The sequence below is a fragment of the Spermophilus citellus genome, assembly GCF_964194105.1.
Source record: "Spermophilus citellus genome assembly, chromosome: 4".
In the NCBI taxonomy this organism is placed as follows: Eukaryota; Metazoa; Chordata; class Mammalia; order Rodentia; family Sciuridae; genus Spermophilus; species Spermophilus citellus.
In genome coordinates, this window is record NC_138185.1 from 35,022,857 (window position 1) to 35,044,230 (window position 21,374).

General features: G+C 36.3%; 1 protein-coding gene across 15 annotated transcripts in view; it reads left to right on the plus strand.

Annotated features, from left to right (window-relative positions):
* Positions 1-20,757, plus strand: part of PLCB4 (phospholipase C beta 4) — a 388,840-nt gene extending 368,083 nt beyond the window's left edge. For all 15 annotated transcript variants that reach the window (XM_081291654.1, XM_081291650.1, XM_081291653.1 and 12 more), the window contains 7 exons: positions 4,792-4,867; positions 6,142-6,317; positions 9,232-9,333; positions 13,444-13,501; positions 13,939-14,025; positions 17,003-17,039; positions 19,187-20,757. In XM_081291654.1, coding sequence (XP_081147780.1) covers positions 4,792-4,867; positions 6,142-6,317; positions 9,232-9,333; positions 13,444-13,501; positions 13,939-14,025; positions 17,003-17,039; positions 19,187-19,275 — 625 coding nt within the window. In that variant the 3' untranslated portion in view covers positions 19,276-20,757. The remainder of the gene's footprint in view (positions 1-4,791; positions 4,868-6,141; positions 6,318-9,231; positions 9,334-13,443; positions 13,502-13,938; positions 14,026-17,002; positions 17,040-19,186) is intronic.
* Positions 20,758-21,374: the final 617 nt, after the last annotated feature.

Below are 21,374 nucleotides of genomic sequence, written 5' to 3' on the forward strand. Positions count from 1 at the left end.
TTAAATGAAATATTCTAGAAATAAGCCTCAAATTTAATTAACTTTCATTACAGCATATAGTTCTAATTGTTCTATTTTAATATTAGTTACTGTTGCTGATACTTTATTGTTCCTAATTTATAACTTAAATCTTATCATAGGCATGTAGGTATAGAAAACATAATACAGTTGAGTTTGGTACTATCTGTAGTTCCGGGCATTCACTAGGGGTCTTGGAACTTGTTTCCTGTGGATAAGGGAGGACCACTGTAGTACAGAGAAATCCCATATGACCTTAAAGTAGCTTCCCCAAAGGTTTACATCTCATGATGATCAGAGCAATGATCAGAGCATGAAATTCACATTGGAATAATACCACTCATGAAACTCTATTGCTCTTTCAGGTTTCTCCAGATTTCCCAATAATTCTGTTTTTCTTTTCTGGGATCCACTCTAGAATTGCACATTGCATTTACTTTCTTCTCAGTCTCCTCTAGTCTATGAGAGTCTCTCCCTTTCAATTTGCAAGAGTTCTGCTCAGTTATTTTGTAGAATGTCTCTCCTTTTGGATTTAATGTTTTCTCACGATTGGAGGGAGGGCATGCATCCTTGCCAGCTCTTGATGTCAGGGGTACGTGATGATCTATCTCACTGACAGTGATGTTGATCTGGATCACTTGGTTGAAGTGGTCTCTGATAGATTTCTACACTGTAACATGCACTGCTTTTCCCTTTACCATTAATGTGCATCTTCAGGAAGATACTGTGATACACACATTCTGTTTCTATGAGGAATTGTTTTGGGTCCAGTCGCGTCTTCCTTCAGTAGATTTCCTTCAAATTTTACTCTCCTTCCTCAAATCCCTCCTGTCTTCTAGTCTTTCACAATCTTTGGAGTGTGAGAAAAGAAGAAAAAAGAATTACTTTTCCTTTCTCTTGGTTCTTTCTTTTCTTTTTGAAATTCACTCAAGATATACCTACAAAACTAACACTCTGAAAACAGAACCAATTACATTTATGTACAATTTCTGGTTCCAGAGATCTAATTTTATGACACAAAATCAATATAATTTGCTTGAGGAGTAAGTGGTAGGTAATTACATACACCGTCCTAATGTCAAGCCTCATCTTTTGAGAGGTAACTTCATATTGATTACAGCTTTATTTTCCAGAAAAATACAAATTAGACATAACTACAGAGCATTAGCATTACACACAGTGTGCCTTTTGTTTTTGCTGTTGTTTTCACTGTGTATCACCGCAGAAGAACCAGGGGTTTGAAAACATTTCGACACATATTTAAGTGAGTCAGGCACAGCTCATGGCTTATGTGACCATACTGGTGGTGAATATGACACATTTTGAGAAGCTGTGACTGTTTAGACTTCTGGCTACATTAGCAGCTTTTATTTGACATATTTATTTATTTATCTATTGGTAATCTGTTTTCTTATTTTCAATGAAATTTTAAACCAAAAAGTGAAAGGGAGGTAGACAGATCCAAATGACATGTTTTAAGAAGGAAATTTTGGAGAACTTTAAGGTCTTCTCCAAGAATAAGCATTTTAATTCACAAGTCAACTTTTCCCAGAAATGCTCTATGTATATTAAAATAATGACTATATTGGAATTTTTTTAAAAACCAGAATCTTTATGTAGGAGATATTAGACTGGAACATCATCTTCTCTTTGTTAATAAGTATTTGACAACTTTCTAAATCAACAACACTGCTTCTAGAAAACAAAGATGTATCTTTACCTTGTTATTGTTCTTACTCCCAAAGGTTAAATGGAGTCAAAGTAACATTTCATAGTTTTTCCTCCTAGGACTTTTAGTGCCCTAGTCAGCCTTGGAAGTCTTGGAGGTCTCTCAACAAATGAATCTTGTGGACAAGTTTATAGAATCTATAGACTTTATAGATTTCTTCTTTCTTTAAAAAATATTTTTAGTTGTAGATGGACATAATACCTTTATTTTGTTTATTTAGTTTTTTTTATGTGGTGCTGGGGAACAAACCTAGTGCCTTAGGCATGCTAGGCAAGCACTCTCTAACACTGAGCCACAACCTCAACCTTATATATTTCTCCTTGAGCTCCATATTGCCAAACACGTGGCCTCAGGGCTCTGCACAGAAAACATTTTCCCAATACTTAAAATAATAGAAGTCTAAGTAATACACTAAACATCACTTCAGCTGGGTGCAGTGGCACACACCTGTAATCCCAACAGCTCAGGAGACTGAGGCAGGAGAATCGTAAATTCAAGGCCAGCCTCAGCAACTTAACAAGGCCCTAAGCAATTTAGGAAAACCCTGTCTCAAAAAATAAAAAGGGCTTGGAATGTGGTTCAATGGTTAAGCATCCCTGGGTTCAATACCTAGGTCAAAAGAAACAAAAAATTAACTTCAAAAATTAGACATCAGATACTCTCTTCTGGAGAGCCATATTCTAAGCAGAGTTCCCGAGTGTTACTGACCATGGTATCAAGGTTGTCAAGATTATTGACTATAAACAAGTTGGGAAGACATGCAGGAATTGGGAAACTGGTTATGGAAGTCGTTGGAAATTTCTTAAGCAGAATTCATTTCTGAAGCAACTTAAACCATCTGTTCTGTTCGACATAGGATTTTTCAATTTTATGATGGTATGAAAACAAGATGGCTCACTAGAAACCCTATTTTTGTTGTTTTAATTAGCTACACATGACAGTACAATGATCTTGACATATTACATTTGAATCAAATGGGGTATAATTTCTCATTCTGAGTGTACAGTTTGCAGAATCACATAGGTCACACAGTCACGTATATACACACAGCAATACTAGTGTCTATTTTATTCTGCTGTCCTTCCTATCCCCCCTTCCTCTCCCCTCCCCTCCCATCATTTCTCTCTACCCAATATAATGTGACACACTTCTTTTTTCCCCCTCACATCATCATACATGTGATCTGTATAACAATGAGGGTCTCCTTCCTTCTTCCATGCAACTCCCCTTCTCCCTTCTTTCCCTCCCACCTCTCTTCCCTATTTAGTAGTAATCTTCTCCTCATGCTCTTCCTCCCTATCCCATTTTGAGTCACCCCCCTTATATCAGAGAAGACATTCAGCATTGGTTTTTTAGGTATTGGCTAACTTCACTTAGCATAATCTGCTCTAATGCTATCCATTTCCCTGCAAATGCCATGATCTTGTTATTTTTTAGTGTTGAGTAATATTCCATTGTGTATAAATGCCACATTTTTTTATCCATTCATTCATTGAAGGGCATCTAGGTTGGTTCCACAGTCTAGCTATTGTGAATTGTGCTGCTATAAACATTGATGTGGCTGTGTCCCTTGTAGTATGCTCGTTTTAGGTCTTTTGGGTATAGCCCAAGAAGGAGAATAGCTGGGTCAAATGGTGGTTCCATTCCCAGCTTAGAAACCCTACTTTGAATTTTAAATTTCAATCATTGCCTGGGCTAGCAGTTTGCCATGCTGAGCAGCAGCCACCAGAGAGACACACCATCACAAGGGGAAATATTTGACTCCACAGTGAATTGTGCTAAGCCAGGATGTTTGAGAGGTTAGATGAATGAGATGCATTTTCGACTTACGATGAATCTAGCAGATGTGACCCCATCATAAGTCAAGACTCACTTGTAAAAGGTTTCCTTACTTTGCCTACTCAGTGAAGGGAATGATTGAAATGGGGCGGGGAGGATCTAAAAGTGCTCAGCAGCCATTGCCTAATGATATGATAACTAGGTCTCTCCTGTGTTTTCTACTCAACATCTTTAAGGTAGCAGGGAAAAGATGAATGGGGAAGAACAGGAAGGATGAGATGAAGTTGGGGAAATTGAAAAATACAGAAATTACTTTACATAGCCAGAAAATAAATGAGATGAGGCGAGATGTGAAAAAAGTGCAATCCTGATTTTTAATATTACAGGAGTGCTTAGAATATGTCCAGACCTAAGACCATTGAATACCATATATCATTTCACTTACTGTGAAAGATGTTGTCTAGAAAAAGGCAGGACAGTGTTTCAGTAATACCGAAGCTCACTGAAAAACAGACTAGAAAAGAAACATACTGGGTGCCAACCCCGAAGAAGGAATGGATTTGATGAAAGATGTTGCATTTTTAGAGTAATGCATCTTTCAGAGGAATGCTCAATTAATAATATAATGAAACATTCTGACTTGGGTTGTAATAAACGAGAACATAATTGCTGAAAACAGAAGCTCAGGACTTGTTCTTGTTTTAGCATCAATATGGAAAGGAAAACATCATCATTGAAATATGCAGTAATGGTTGCTGGGCAATTGCCTAGAATCTATTTCTTACAATTGAATAAGAAGTAGAAATTACCCTGTGATGCCAAGAAAGGCTATTTTCTTCCTCATTGGCATACATAAAAGACAAAAATCTGGCTTTATAACCAAAATATAAGAATTAAAAATTCACTTCCAGGATAAAGACCTATTTTCCAGTTTTCATCCCAAATAATATTTTCTTGAACAAATGAAAAAGAGCTTGAAGAAAAATAGGAACCAAAATGGAAACTCTGACAACAGACCCTTAACAATGAAATAATTGCTAGGTCTGGAGCATCTCTTTGTGTAGCAGTAGAATTGAGTAATCATGATACAAATAATATTTTGTAAGGTGTGAATCTATTACTAGAAAAACTGATGCCGCCCAATGAGCCATAGCATTCCAGTTTTGATGAATATATTGTCTTCATCAGAAAGCTTTGTTCCAAAGGCCCAAGGGAATTGGGAGAGATCTAATTTATGGCATGCATTTGCAATTTTCCATTTTCAGGGGAAGTAATTGTCTTGAAATGAAAAAAGAAACAGAAATTAAAATTCAGACCCTGACATCAGATCACAAATCAAAGGTAAGGAAATGCCCATTTTTATACAGAAGATACTTGGTAGTTTTTTAAGTAGGATACCTGATACCAATCAGAAATAATAGTAGCCTGGCTCTGGTCTGGGAAGAAATGGGATCCAGAGATAGCGTTTGCTGCAGATTTATTGGTTTTGAGAAGAACCACTTCATGGAACATGTTTTTGTCTTATCTATGGAAATATGCTAACAACATTTATTTTCCCTCATTCTTAGTCCTCACGTGAAATCATACATAGAGAGACCAGAAGGAAATACTCTATAAAATACAGAAGGTAGAAGTAACAGAAAATGTATGAAAGAAAACCATTCAAATTGGATGTTGAGTACCTGTTCGATACTTATTCCATCCTGCTGTAGAAATTTGGAGTGAGAAAAACCAAGAGTCAGTGTACTAAGAGATGAACATAATTCCTTATATTTCACCCAAGACAGGAAAAAATAAATTGAAAGACCTTACTTAAGGTTATGGGTATTTGGAGACCTAAATGCTAAGACTCAGTGAAGAGCAGAAACAGTTCTTCCAGCAATATTAAGTTTACAAAAAAAAAAAAATCTGTGAGTCTGATAGTACTCATGTGCAGGCCTCACCTCTGGGGATTGGCTGGCTGCAGGCTGTCTTTTTCTTCTTGACCTCTCAGCCTCCTTCAGGCTAGCACAGGTTGCCACAGGGTGCCAAGCATAACAGAAGTATAAGCACTGCCCAAGCCTCTGCTTGCATCATGTTGGCTCTTATCTCATTGGCTGGAGGAAGTCAGAAAGTCAGCCAAATTCAAGCATGTGGAGGAATAAATTCTAGCTGTTGACAAGAGGAACATTAGTACCACGTTGCAAAGAGGGGAGGACATCTACCCACACATGTATTAGGGATGATGCAGTAAGTCATGATCCAGAAATAATTATGCCACAGCTCTCTGTTCAGACCTGTTACATGATGAAAACGAAGCAGGTAAAGCATGAAGTCATGGAGAGAATGCTGGTGAAATTGATAAAGGAGCCCCAGGACCAGACACACCAGAGCATGGGCAAGTTAAGCAGTGAAATAATAGGTCCCAGTTAAATACTTACAACCAAAGTGCTTGATTTATGTTAATAGGCAATGACTTCCTAATTCCCCTTGATTAGTACTTTTATTTTTATTTATTTGTTTACTTATTCTTTTGTAGTTATAGAGGTGAGAGGGATCTGCCGTGCATGAATAATATTTTGCTTTCAGTTTGTACCTGATCTATGAGATTCTAGATTCTCCTTTCCACCAAATAGGTCAAAGAGATTGTAGCACAGCACACAAAGGAGTGGTCAGAAATGATCAACACCCACAGTGCTGAGGAGCAAGAAATACGAGACCTGCACCTTAACCAGCAGTGTGAACTACTGAGAAAGCTACTAATCAATGCTCATGAGCAGCAAACCCAGCAGCTGAAACTGTCCCATGACAGGTAGGAGAGTCAGCCATTTCCAGAGTAAACTGCTAGTTTTTAAAAGAGGTTGGTTGGTTGTAGGTTCTCGTGTGTGTGCACATGTGCGTGCACATGCACACTTGACATACAATGTTAAGCTTTTATGTACATTCTTATCATACAGTTGGTGTGAAGAAGGTGAACTATAAGAAATGGCTTCTGCCATCAGAGAGCGTACAATTATTGTCAAGATGTTACATTCACATGAAAAGTTAAATGGAATTGCAAGTAGTATATGATACATACTACAAAATGTCACAGACTCTAAGGGCATCCAGCCCAAAGGTGCTTTACGTGCTCTGAGTGATCCCGAAGGCTGTATAGATGTAGGGCTGGAATTGGCCTTTGAAAAATGATCCAGAAGAAGAAAAAACACTGAGGGAGAAAAGACCAACCAGTGGAGCTCCCCGAGTTATTCTCATCACTCGGTTACTAACTTGGGAGTGAACCTCCTCTCCTCTTCCTCACATTATTAGGACTTCTGTGAATGTTAGGAAGACAGGCCTAGTCAAAACACAGCAAAATATATATATAGCTTCCTTTGCCTCTCCCTACTTCAACAAAGTAAATATGGTATTTGAACTATCGCCCAGGTTGAGCTGGACTTTCCCCTGGAAAGAAGTGTTTGTGTCAATCACATTTGTTCACCCCAGGTTGCCTAGAGCTCGCTCGCTTCCTTCTCGGAGCCTGCTGTGTGCCACAGTTGGGACATGTTGATGTCCACAAAGAATAAAAAATACAAACATTATACAAATAAACAACATGCTTTTAAAAATGTCAACTGCATAAATTCTTGAGTTTCATGCCCAAGTTCCTAGGCCTATTTTACAATGATAAAAACTTCCACAGAGAATTCTCTCTCTCTCTCTTTTTTTTTCCTTCCCAGTGGTAGTGCAGGGGTTTGAACCCAGGGCCTTGTGCATGCTAGGCAAGCCCTCTACCAGCTGAGCTATATATCCCCAGCCCCAGAAACTTCCATAGAATATAAAGTCTTTTTGCCATAGTTTCTGATTCTCATTTGAAACAACTAGGTAAAGTACAACATGCTGTATCTCCTCTGAGATAATGTCATATACCTCTTGCAGTTGAAAGTATTCTATTTGGTTGCACAGGATTAGAAGTCATCTTTCTCTTTTCCTTAGTAATAATGTTCTTGATTCAATATGCAAAAAAAATATCTGTTTCTCATTCTGCCACTGACTGTTGCTACAATGCCAGATTTTAGACGTTTACCTTTATTTAAAGATACTGCACAGAATAAATCACCTTTCTTGTTTCTTTTTCTTTTTTGAAATGATTTCTTCATTTAATTTTGTTGTTGTTGTATTGTTTTGTTTGTTTTGAGATAATGTCTCACTAAGTTTCCAAGGCTGTTTTAGAACTGTGATCCTCATGCCTCTGTCTCCTAAGTAGCTGATATTATACCACCATGCCTGGTGGCCATAAGACATTTTTCTAATCATTTTGTACTTGAATTGTAAAAAAAAAAAAAAAAAGGCTGGATACGGTGGTGGTGCACTCCTATAATTCTAGTGGCTCAGGAGGCTGACACAGGAGAATCATGATTTCAAAGCCAACCTCAGAAACTTAACAGACCCTGTCTCAAAATAAAAAGTAAAAAGGGCTGGGGATATGGCTCAGTGACTGAGCACCCCTAGGTTCAATCTCCAGTACCAAAAAAAAAAAAAAAATGCTCCAAACTGTAGGCATCATCTGAAAAAAAATAGTAAGTAAATTGGTTCTTGTATTACTTAGGAAGTCATTTGAAACCACGAACAAGGTACTAATTTTCCTTAAAAAATAAATCCACAACATCTTCAAAGCAAGAGCAGTGTTTACGTTTTTTTCTAAAGTGCCTGGTGGTCGAGTTTCATTTTTACTGTTAACATTGTTGTTCTTGTTTACATAAACACTTGTCAGCAACATTTGGTCATCAATGAGTTTTTGTTAAATGAATGAATGACTAAAGAAATAAAGAAATGGTCAATTTACTAACAAGTTATGGAAAACTTTGAGAGCATTTTCCTTGGACCCAGAGTCTCTCTGCTTATTCTTGCTGCTGTGGCTCTAAGGTAGCTGACTGAAGAACTCTCAGAGTTGTCCATCGTTTCTGATGTGGAGCAAATCACTGTACTTAGGTTAGCAGATGTCCGATGCCAAGCATGATTTTAAATTTTTCATAGATTCCAGAAAAAAAGTCTGTGTACTCAAATTCATTTTCTTATTCTAAATTCTATATCCTTATTGTACATACAGATAACCTAAATACAGGAATGCTCATTAGGCCCACCTGCACACACTCATGCACCCAGTGATCAGTCACTGTAAAAAAAGTGCTTTTCTGTGCCAACGTAAAACCGTTTATTCCACTTCATTCCCACAGACTGTCAGCAAAGGCACATCTTTGTGAGGGTTAGAGCACTCTTTCTCTCTTCCAGCCCATCTGGTCTCAAATAATGTTGAGCTAAGCTACAAATGCTTGTGTTTATAGACAAAGATGTCTCATCTTTACAGGCCACCACTGTCACTTCACCACTAGGTGGCCCACTGCCCCTCAAGGATCCATAAGAGTTGGGATTTCTTCCCTCTTTTTCCAAAATACAAAAACGACTTGATAAGATCAACAATGAGAAGAATAAGTGGGCCTTGTTCTGTTATCACATATACAATTTGTTCTTTGTTAACTTTTATATTTTTTAAATTATGGTTAAACATATATAACATAAAATGTAACATTGTAACCATTTTTAAGCAGGTGGCATCAAGTACATTGACATTGTTGTGTACCTGTCATGGCCACCCATTTCCAGAACTTTTTCATCTTCTTCAAATGAAACTGTACACATTGAACACGAACTCTCCATCCCTTCCCCCTCTGTTTTTCATACAACAGGGAAAGCAAGGAAATGAGAGCCCACCAGGCCAAGATCTCTATGGAAAACAGCAAAGCCATCAGCCAAGACAAATCTATCAAGAATAAAGCAGAACGGGAAAGGTAAGTCTGAGCACACTCACTGGAGAAATAGATCCTGACTTGAAGACACAGTCGTGGCAACGTTTGTGTGTGTGGACACACATACTCATCTGAAATAGAAAATTCTAGTGTGTTCTGGCTAGGAGTTCAACTATTATAGCTACTATTGAGATTTATTATTATTGCTGTAGAACAGTATTTGGCAAAGTTTCTGAATGTTTACTACAACCAGTAAAATAAGTGTACTTTCAAAATATGTGTGTTTATTTACACACAAAATTTTATAAAATTTGATATGATAATATAACTCCAAAACATCCTTCTCGTGTTTCATTGGGTCAGCTTGCAAGGATCTCACCTGCTTGGGTGTAAGTACACTCTGGATGTGACTGTTCTGATAGCAGGAGGGCAGCCTTCTTCCCTTGATTTGAGATGTTCTTGATACCATGGATCACATTTTTTTTTTTTTTTTTTTGCTTTTTCCAGGGATTATCTTAAAAGCTCACATCCAGTTTTCTGGTTTGCCCTTATGTTAGGTGGGTTTTCTAGAAAGAGAGATAAAGACAGGAATCCAGGGGTCTTCATCAATGGGATATTGGGAAAGCACTATGGAGCCAGGGCAGGCCTCAGTAAGGCTGTGGTCCCAGCCAGAGTCCCCTGGTAGCCTGACCCAAAGCTCCATATTATACCTTGCACCCAGATGTGTCTCCCTTTGAGGAAAGGCTATATGGTTTTCATATTCCATATTGATCAGTCACAGGCTGCCTGGGCCAGGCTGTGTGTCTTTTAATGAAGGTGCCAGGTGGAAGCCCTTTAACTGCAGCTGGTAAAGGGGCATCTGAGGGGCATCAATCATCATGTTACCCAAGAGAGGGAGTTAACAGCACCTGGTAAGCAGTGATCACAGATAACACCTTCACCACCCACCTCTGAGTATGCTAATCAAGAGGCTGGCTTAGTGCTTAGGGACAGCAGGGTTCCTTGTCCTAGAGGAATGATACATAACCAGAGGTGATCTTCTGGCAGTAGTCCATGTCCCATCAAAAGATTATTTTATGCCCTGCAAAGTACAGAACACAGTGACGATTTGCTCTTGGGGATAAAACAGAAACATGAGCGAGGATTTCAGGTCATTCAACACCCTGTGAGCCATAGGCTGAGCAGTTAGAGGATTGGAAACTACAAAGTAGAACCTCCTCATGTCCCTCCCCTGCTGCCTGGCCTTCTGTGGATGCTCACTGGACACTTGATGTTTCCTTCTTGTTTTGAACACATCAGGACTGCTATCCAACTACTAGGTGCCACTGATTTTTAAAACACATTTCAATTATTGAATGATGCTAAATCATTCAATTATCAAACTATGATAAAATATAAAGCTTAGTGCCATCTAGCACATTTCTTGTGCTGAAATTTTGTTACAATAAATACTAATTAGAAATAATGGACGCAGGGGCTGGGGTTGTGGCTCAGTGGTAGAGTGCTTGCCTAGCATGTGCGAGGCCCTGGGTTAGATCCTCAGCACCACATAAAAATAAATAAATAAAGTAAAGGTATTATGTACAACTACAACTAAAAAAATAAGTATTAAAAAAAAGAAAGAAAGAAATAATGCACCCAAAATGTGATAGGAAATTCCATAGCAATTTTGACCTGAAAATGAATTTCCTTTCCCACACTTCTCTGTCGATGTGGAGTAGTAAATAAGAAGGCTCTCGGGAGGTTATCAATCATTTGTACCACTGCTTATATGCAGCATGATGTCATGGTATCTTTCTGGTTCTTGATTATTAAAAGTGCCAGTCTCTGGATGTTATTCTCAAATAAGTAACCTGTTGTAAGTATCTTAGATGAATGAAAATGGCACGATCTTCTTCAGCTCAAAAACATAAACTATCTTAGCCATGATTTAAAAACAAATTATAAATTCGAATTGTTTTAGACTGTCCAAAGTGAAATAGAAAGTCCAACATGATAAAATTTACTAATTGCTATATAGTTCTTTATCTTTTACTTTTTTCAAATATGTTCTAAAGTGGATATTAGTTCAACAGGTCAAATTATCTTCAATTATAAGTCATAGCTAACTTAATGAGCAAGTTTTAAAAAATTTTTCCTGTATTTTGACTTATATTTATTCTTATAATTTTGTATGCAGTGATAATTGGTTCCCCAAATCAAAAAATTGCTAGATTTAAAAAATAATAATAATTTCTGTATGACATATAGTTAATTACCTTCCAAACACACATACCATATGTTTGTTTGAGTATGTTTCCATTTTACCATGCTACTGAGAAATAAAATTAAAACTTTATCATAGCACTAAGAAAGACATAGGGACAGAAAAACTATTCTATTCCTGATTCAAAAACATTTCGACAGAAATTGCACAGCATTTATAACTGAATTGGTAAAGCAAGCACTATGTATTGATAGGTTTAAGGTGGCTAAGGTGATGTTTAGGTAAAAAGTAGAGCTGGATGCATGTATTTTTAAAGGTGTGAAAATCAATGAGCTAAACTGTTGAAGAAGGTGTAAAGGTCAAGAAACAGAGTAAATCCAAATATCTCAAATGGGACAAAATAACAAAAAAGCAGAAAGTACTGAAATAGAACAAAAAGCAATGGAGAGCATCCACGAAAACAAAAGCTTGCGTAAATTTTCAGCAAGACAAATCAAGATGAAAAAGAGAAAACACAATTTGGTGATACTGGGAAGGAAAGGAGAAAATAACTGCAGAGACAATAAATATTTTTAAAAATCAAGGCTACTATACTATAGGTGGAGTGGAGAAGAACCTAGAAAAAATGCAAATATTCACAACTGACTGAAAATGGGGAAAACTTGAACAGACTTATAACTGTTACCAAAGTTCCACAAGTTGTAGGTCAATTTTGTCATAAAAAACACTCCACCTCACCAGTAGTAATCAGGGAGATGACAATTAAAACAATAGCATAGCCAGGCGCAGTGACGCACACCTGTAATTCCAGTGGCTCCAGAGGCTAAAGCAGGAGGATCTGGAATTCAAAGCCAGCCTCAGCAACAGTGAGGCACTAAGCAACTCAGTCAGAACCTGTCTCTAAGTAAAACACAAAATAAGGCTGGGGGTGGTAGAGTGTCCCTGAGTTCAATCCCTGGTACCCACCCCCCCAAAAAAAAGAAAACAATAGATTTGCTCATTTCAGAAGACCATATCCTATCACCTGGCAAGTCTAGGGGTGTGTGTGTGTGTGTGTGTGTGTGTGTGTGTGTGTGTATACACACACACACACATATATATATGAGTGAAACGGCTAACTTTATTTATTTATTCAACTAACATTTCTTGTGCCAAGTATTGCAGGGCCCTATGTATCAGGTCATTGTGGCATTGTCTGAAAATAACTTATTTTTGTTAATAAACAAAAATGGAAAATGGAAATATTGTAGTCTGTTCATTAATGGAAAAATCCATACAGTAGATGAAACAATGGAGTAGTTTGAAACAGATGTTATCTCCAAAATTTGAGACTAAGTGATAAATTATGGAAAGAAACTGTTTGGGTAAATTTTGAAAACATACAAAGTAATATCAATAGCAATATCATACCTGGGAGATGGCTAGAAATGTGGAATTGGAAGCTCACCTGAAATCCACTGAATCAGACTTTTTTGGGGGCAGTCTCAGAAAAATGTTTTTGATCTACCTCCAGGTAAGCTGTATGCATGGGAAACTTTGAGAAGGACTAATATATTTTGCATATAGACACATCCATTTTTAGTTAAAAATATTAAAATATACAAAGTCCCTCACCAAATTCAGAACAGTGATTCACACCTCTGGGAAGAGAGGAAGGAGGGAAATAAAATCAGGACGAGTACAAAATAAGCTTTTATTAAATCTGTAATACTTCCTTTAAAATATGAGATCATGGAAGAACACTAATATTGGTTAACCTGAGAGGTAGGTACACAAGTAGTTTTTATGTTTTCCTCTGTATGTTGTATGTTTGAAAATGCTGCAATAAAAATTAGGAAAAAGCAGCAATTCTGTTCAGATAATTAAATAGAGTTGTAAGTATCTTACTTGTATAAGCTTTGTTCCCAATAGTCATGCCAACTGTTATTTATATCTATTATTTTTAGGCGAGTCAGAGAACTAAACAGCAGCAACACTAAAAAATTTCTAGAAGAAAGAAAGAGAGTAAGTACTTTATAATTTTCTTGGCACTTTTCCTTGAATAAAAACTGTGGACAATAACTTGTGCTTAGATATCAGCCTTCTAACTTCTAATGTGCTTAATTTGACTTTTTCCATACATTAAACATTACAGCTTCTCTGTTCCATGAAAGCTAATCTCTTTCTAAAATCTTTAGGGTAATTATTTGACAGCATTTTATATAGATTAAGAAGGCAAGTTTCAGTCATATATAAGTACTCTATTATTTTTTAAAGTTCTAGCAGGAAAGATCTTATCAGTAAGAGTTGTGGGCTTAAACTCTCACAGTATTCAGACTGTTTCTTTCTTTTTTTGAATTATGATTTTCCTCACTTAAATTATGAACTTAAAAATCATCCCTCATCCATAAGTTTAAAGATTGTGACCCAAAGTTTATCAAAATTTTTCTTTTCTTTTGCAGCTTGCAATGAAGCAATCCAAAGAAATGGATCAATTGAAAAAAGTCCAACTTGAACACCTAGAATTTCTAGAGAAGCAGAATGAGCAGGTATTTTACCTAAAATACATAAAACCATGTTGGCAGTCAACCAATTTCAGTATGCAAATGTCATGGCCCACAGGGACCCTTCTGCTAAAGCCACTGGCCTGCAGAGGGTAATGGGAAGGTGCCTAGAGGAATCTGCTGGTTATTTTAACCTATTTTATCAGTTTCATCCAAAAAATACAGAAAGTACCTTTTTTGGAGTATCTGTGGGAAAAAGAAGAATGAAAAATCATAATTTGCACATGTTATGGGGATTCTGAGAATGACATTACTAAAAGTGTGTGAATGAGAAAGCAGGACAAAAATTACTTCTCAGATTTCATTTAGAGATTTATAATTTGCAGCCTCCAGACAAGTGAAATTATATTTAAAAGCCAATTTAAAATTTTTTCTATTTTCAATGTCAGTCCAAAAGTGAAGTTATGAATCCTTCCTAGGATCTAAATTCATGCCTCCAACAAATCTACAAATCACCCATTGTGAGTGGACACCATACTCTTGGTGCTTCTTCCCAGCAAAGCAAAACACTAAATATCAAATAAATAAAGAGTTATCCAAACTCCATCCATTTAGTTAACAGGATGAGGATAGATGTATTTTTACATTCCAAAGTACAGGTGGGATTCATCCCAAATGGTCCGTAGTCCATCAGCCTTCTACAGCACCATTTCAACTTGATGGAAATTCCTCTAGCTTAAAAGGCAAAATGATCCTCAGGAAGGGTTTAAATTTCAGACTCTGAGTTCAAATTTCACTCTTTAGGTGAAGTTGGCTTGGAAGTTATTCTTTGTAGAAATTTACTCCCATTTAGAAACTACATGTACAGAAGTTTCAATGAAATATGTACTTGAAGCACATTGTCCTTCTCTATTTCGTCTTATCTATGAAGCATAATTAAATATATATAAATTATATATATATATATATATATATATATATATATATTTTCACATTCTCAAAGTAAATGGCTTCCATTGAAAAACACTTAAGTAGGAATTAGATTACAAAGTACCTTTAAGAAAGTAAAACCCATGAAATCTTTTTTTTTTTTTTTTAATTGCATCTGGGCAACCAATCTGATTTCTGGTTTCAGACTCTATTTTTTGGTTGACAAAAGTTTTATTCATCTACATAGTTCTGAATTGTTTCACATTTCCCTTTCTGCTAAATGCTTCTATTCATGAATAGTTCACCAATCCCCAAAGGAGACCATCAATGTTTATTGTCCCATAAGTTCAATTCAGTTGACTATGGCTATGTCACATTCTGGTATGATTTAGGTAACCTGTGTTTTTGCTCTTAAATTTTTCCCAGAAAGTGTATCTGGGGAAGTGGAAATGTGAATAAGGGAAAATCATTATCTCTAAAGCTTTAGAACCCTCTTGAGTAATTCAGGAGTAGGTGGGGATAGGATGTCCCAGAGAAAGTTAAAAAAAAAAAATCCTTCTTAGGACAAGGGCACAATGAAAGGTAAGGCATAGTTATGCTTTAACTATCTAAATTAAGAAACTACTTAGAAATTATTGTGTTGCTTAGCAACGTATTTGACTAAAGAATGTAAATGTGCTAAAAATTGTTCATCACTACAATAGTGGTGTAGCTCAGAGCTAGAATATACAGTTTTCTAATGTTAGTTTCAGAGTCAGAGTAAATAACTTTTAAAAAATCACTTTGAACGTCTATACTGATACATGATTGATTCAAATCACATTAGAGTTCTTGCATTAAAATACTGAATTAGTAATTGTTGCATGTTAAGAGGATGCTGGCTTTTTGTTCCTAAAATTCATAAAATGCCTTTCAGTGTGTCATAAATTATGTCTACCACCCACAATGGACACTTTGAGTCACAAAAGCTTAGGAAAGCACAGAACATAAAAAACCTTGAGACCTGATGAAGATTTCATGAGATTTAAGGGGGAAAAAAATTCAAGATACCATAATGATCCTTCTGGCAAATATAGAATTTGAACTTGGATTTCTTTGCTGTTTTGCTTTACAAATATGGACTGTCCTATAACTAGTCGAATCCCAGATCTTTCTAGCACTTTTTTTATTTATTTAATTTAGGGGTCCACTAAGCTGTCAGTTCACAGTTATCTTTCATGGCTCTACACTGTCATAACCCATAGCCATATGTGGGAAAGAGGCCATGAGTCCCTTTCTTCCCTCATAAAAGTCCAGGTTCTGCAACCATATAGTAAAACTTGTTTATAACCAATTTTGTTTCTAGACCAAAGAAATTAATTTAAACATTTAAATATTTCCCTCTTGTGGTTACTTACTGCTTTTCAGTGACCTGGTTCCAAAACATCCTCCCAGCCATCCCCCAGACCAATCTCACAATAAAGCAACTTGACAATTAAGACCCATGTCGAGGGCATTGGGAGAAGCAATACAATCAGTCCTGTGTTTAGGTTCTGATTTGGGATCCTACTTTCATATGTTCATTGTAAGCCTCTATATGGTTTTGCCTGATTCATCAGCCAGTTGTTCACTTAAAACTCCACAGGCCAGGAAGGTTTTTCCTGCTCAGGTTTTCCCATAGACCTCCTAGCTACAGGATATATCTCATCTGTCTTGACATGTGCCATTTTGAACATTAACGACTCCATTATTGTCACAGTTGAGTCTTAAAAATTGATTTTTGTCATCAATCCTATTGTTTAATAAAGCAAGATAAAGGGTTTGGCTTAAGATTGGGTTCTGTGTTCACTGCCACAGAAGAGACATGCAGTCTGGGCAAATAGGCATTGGATGTTTGATTTTGATTTGTTCTTTTTTTTTTTTTTTTCTTTTCTGTTGAGATCAACTTGGGGCAAGTTTGTCACTGATGGGTGTATACATGTTTTATTCTTAGGTTTTTCCTTTTCTGTATATGGTTTTTGCTTTCATTTCTCAAATTCACTTCAATATTCATTTATTTTCTTTGTTTTGTATGTATGACTCAATTTTGACATTACTATTTTTGTACAAACAGCTTTTGAAATCCTGTCATGCAGTGTCCCAAATGCAAGGTAGGACTGAAACTCTGATGAGCAAACCATTGCTTTCCTTCTCAATTACAGTATTCTTGATGCAACCTCCATTTATGATTCATATCTGGTCATAACTAATATTATAAGGGTTTGGACTTAAAGCACTTGACTATTTCATGCTTGGATTTCTGATATAATATTTCATCTGAAATACTAAAAAAATCTTTAGAGAATTATTTCTGATGGCATTTTAGCCAGCATTTCCAATTGCAGATCTGGGAAACAGGTCATGATAATAAAGACAACCCAGATATTAAGAACAATTTTATATATATATATATATATATATATATATATATATATATATATATTTACACTTGTTATATGGACCCACCATGGCTAAGACTGGGTCACAGAGTCATATTGATTACCATTGTTAATGTGACTACAATTAATATTTAATGTGCCCCACTGAAAACTGGCTGTTGTTTTTAATGACAGAAAGTTATGGTCTATGTGCAGAAAAGTTCCATAATATATTTTGTTATACTCTGCTAAGTCCAGTCTGCCAAGGACCCTAGTCACCCCTGGTAAAGTGACCATATCACTTATTGTTTGAGCCAAAAATAAGACATGTTCAAGAAAGGGAGAGCTGTTCATAATAGCCAGGCATGTGCTAGAATTGTCCCAGGCAAATGGAAATGAATGGTCACCCTGCTCATACAAGAATGTAGCTTTCAAAATTATCTTTTAATTTCATACATTTCTTCTTTCTAAGCTATGTTCAATATTGCCTTTAAATGCTAAAGGGGGAGAAGCATAGGGAATCTTTTTACTACTATTAACCAAACATCAAATTATTTAATTTCCAGTGCTGATAATGTTTCACTGTCATCTCTTATGAATACTGTTTGTGTCATGGTTTCATGTTTGTATATTTTTCTCCATTTCTTCATTTTTCTATTAGAGTATTACTATTATCAGTGATAAAAAAAAAAACATCTGGGTGGAGAGAATCATTCATCCCAAATGTAAACAGATAAATGTAATTCTTTGGTGTTATTATATTCATTCTCAACAAAATGAAATTGAAATCTGTAACATGAAAGAAATAATAAGAAAATCACTATGTTGTCTGTGGGTTGAACTAATTTTTTCACAGAATTTTATTTGAGAGATTATGGGAGTTCTAGTATGATCTAGAGTTGACTGAACCTGCCCTGTGATTTTTCAATTTAGTTGGAAATACCCAACAGACACGAATAGTAGCACCAGAGCATTCAGAATCTTCCTCTGATTTATACCTTTATATTTCCATGTTTCCATTCTTACATGCCCTTTATTTCAAAGTGTCACTGACAAAGAAAGGGATGCTTTCTCATCCCTCCAAAAAGCATGGAGACCATCAGTTGGAAAGTAAAAGTTGAAATGAACTTTTTGATTTTCCCTATGTTGCCCAACAATGATTTGTCACCAGATCCTTCCTCCATCAGATCCCTTTTCACCTCTCAAATCAGCTGATTGTCTTACTGACAGTCTTAATTCATGAGATTGAATTCATCACTGTTCACTTACTTCCTGGCCATCCATAAAGAATGAATTACCCCAGAGAAGTAAGAGCTCCCAGGGATACAGTATGGACAATAAGACTCCTGGACCCCTACATACTCCTATAATGTTCTATTTACATGACACTCTAGCCAAACCAATAAAATATGCTCTTCTCTGACTTTCACCATCAATCAGATTCTCAGGGAATATTTTTTAATAAAATTTTAGGCTATTTGGGGAATAAATTGCACATAAACAACACTCATTCTAAAAATGGTCCACACATAGTCAAAAGACTTTGTCAAACTATAGAAACTAAAGGGAACATTTTGATGTGAAATAGTCTAGATATCAAGTGACTGACTCAGACTTCTTTTCAAGTGGTTTTCCCGGGGATCTTGTTAAAATGCAGATTTGGATTCAGTAGGTCTTCTGATCTACCAACACTTCTGAGATTCTGCATTTCTGAGAAGGTCCCAGGGAACGAACATAGATGCTGCTGGTCCACAGACCACACATTGAGTAGCAAGGATATAGCAACAGCATCACATTTAGGGGAGAAGGGAAGCCAGAATTGTTAAAAATGCCTTTGGGAGAGGATTTCACCTTGTAAGGCCATGTTTCTGGTGTTATAGGCGAAGGAGATGCAGCAGATGGTGAAATTGGAAGCCGAGATGGACCGCAGACCAGCAACAGTAGTGTGAAACTCCAAAATGCAAACTGAAGCAGCAAAACCACAAATCATCAGAAGATTGCACCCAACTTCAGAACACAAACTCCATGGACAAAAGCTATTTTCTTTATGTATAGACAAGATGTTACCTGAAACCACAAAAAAAAAAAAAACTTGGAATGACACATACTTCTATTTATCAGTTTGAATATTGAATTTTCTTGGCCGAACCAAAAGTAGCTGCAAATCCACAGAAATCTATTCCAGTAAGGCAGAGTTTAACCATTGATAAAACAACTTAAACATGTTTGCTATAAAATATCATCACAAGTAAATGAGCTTGGTGTTAACAACTCTGCTTCGTGATGCATTAGAACATGTTTGAGCTGCAATTTAAAAAAAAAAACAGTGCATTAGCAATTTCATAGCAAGTGCATGCACTATAAGAAAAGCAAAAACTCTGTCTACAAATTCATGAGCAGAAGTGGTGGTCTGCTAAACAAATAATTTTGCAGAATTTTTCTATATCTAAGTTACCTCATCAGTAAGTGCCATGTCTTTACCATGCCGTCAGAAGCTAATTTCCTGTAAAAGTTGTGGAAGTTATTAGAACAATAGAGAAATATAACCGAAGAGTAGACCTGTGCCAAAACTCATCAGTGCTCAGAGGGAAACTCTGTTAGGATCATTTAAGAAAGTTTACATCTGACCCTGCTTTATAGGAATTGCTTCTTCAGATTCCAGATATTAGAATTCACTATTATACCATAAAGATTGTGAAGTGGTTATTGGCAAACGTTTGTAAATGTGATCATGTATAAAGTATTTATACTCCTTAATTCACACTGTTATAGAGCAAAATCATATAAGTATTGCCACATGACAAGATTAGTACAGGAATACTAGAATACGTTTTGCATGATACACAAGCACCAGTTAAGACTAACTTGTTCAGACACAGTTAACCTAATGCCAAATAAATACTGGTTAAATACATGTATGGCACAGAATATAATTTGACTATCAAGACTTTTAGCATAATGAAAAAGTCTATATATATGTGTATATGAATTATGTGGGCATTCTTGATACTTCAAGTTCTAGTTTGAAAAAAAAAAAACATAACTAATTTAATTTTACACAAAAATATTTATGCAGATTTTCAGAATTTCATATCAGGAAATACCTTTTTATGTCTGTTAAATATTCAAACAATTTGCTACAGTGTTAATTTGCATGGTCCAAGCCTGCTGTAGTTGCAATGCAGAGAGTGCATGAAGAAGTACAGGGCTGGGAAACCTGCGAAGGCACCAAGCCTCAGAAGGGTGCACGGAGACCTGGCATCCTTGACCTATGAGATTGATGATTTTAGGACACAAAACACCAACGGAATTGTATATGCTTGTACAGATTGATCCTGTGTGTTCCTCTGAACAAACCAGAGAAAATGATGATATCATCAATACTGAAATTCAACTTCCAACTTCTCTAATAAAAAAATGAAAACACATTTAACGCTCGTCAGAGTATTTGCTCCCATGATGCTTGCTCGTAAGCTTTTTGGCTTCCATAAATGATCACTTCATTTTTTTTCAAAAGGGGCTTCGTTCATGCTCCTAACAGGTCGTGCAATCAAAATGACACAAAATTCTACAAATACACATTCTACTTGATTTCCAAATGTAGTGGACTATTTTTTTTCTTTTTCTCATATTTATGATTTTAACTGCCTTCTTTTACAGATGAGAAATTTTCTATTTTTCTGGTTTCTAGTTTCCTTATCTGTAAATCAAGGGACTCAAATTACATATCTTTCAGCACTAACATCCCATGAAAAGTTGTGGTTAATAGAATGTCACCACACTTGGATTATCAGTTTTCAAGGATTCTGCATGGCTTCTCTTTAATTCTAATGGTCTCTTCCAAGAACACAACCAAGTTCATCCTTCTGTAACCCAGCATCAAATTCATCACTCCCCCCTCTTGTCTCTAATTTTATTAATCTATTTATTTAGGTTCTGGAGATTGAACCCAGGGGTACCTGACCATAGAGGTATCTCTACCCCTTTTCTATTTTTTTTTAATTTTGAGACAAGGCCTCACTAAATTGATGAGGCTGGCTCAAACTTGCAGTCCTTTTGCCTCAGCCT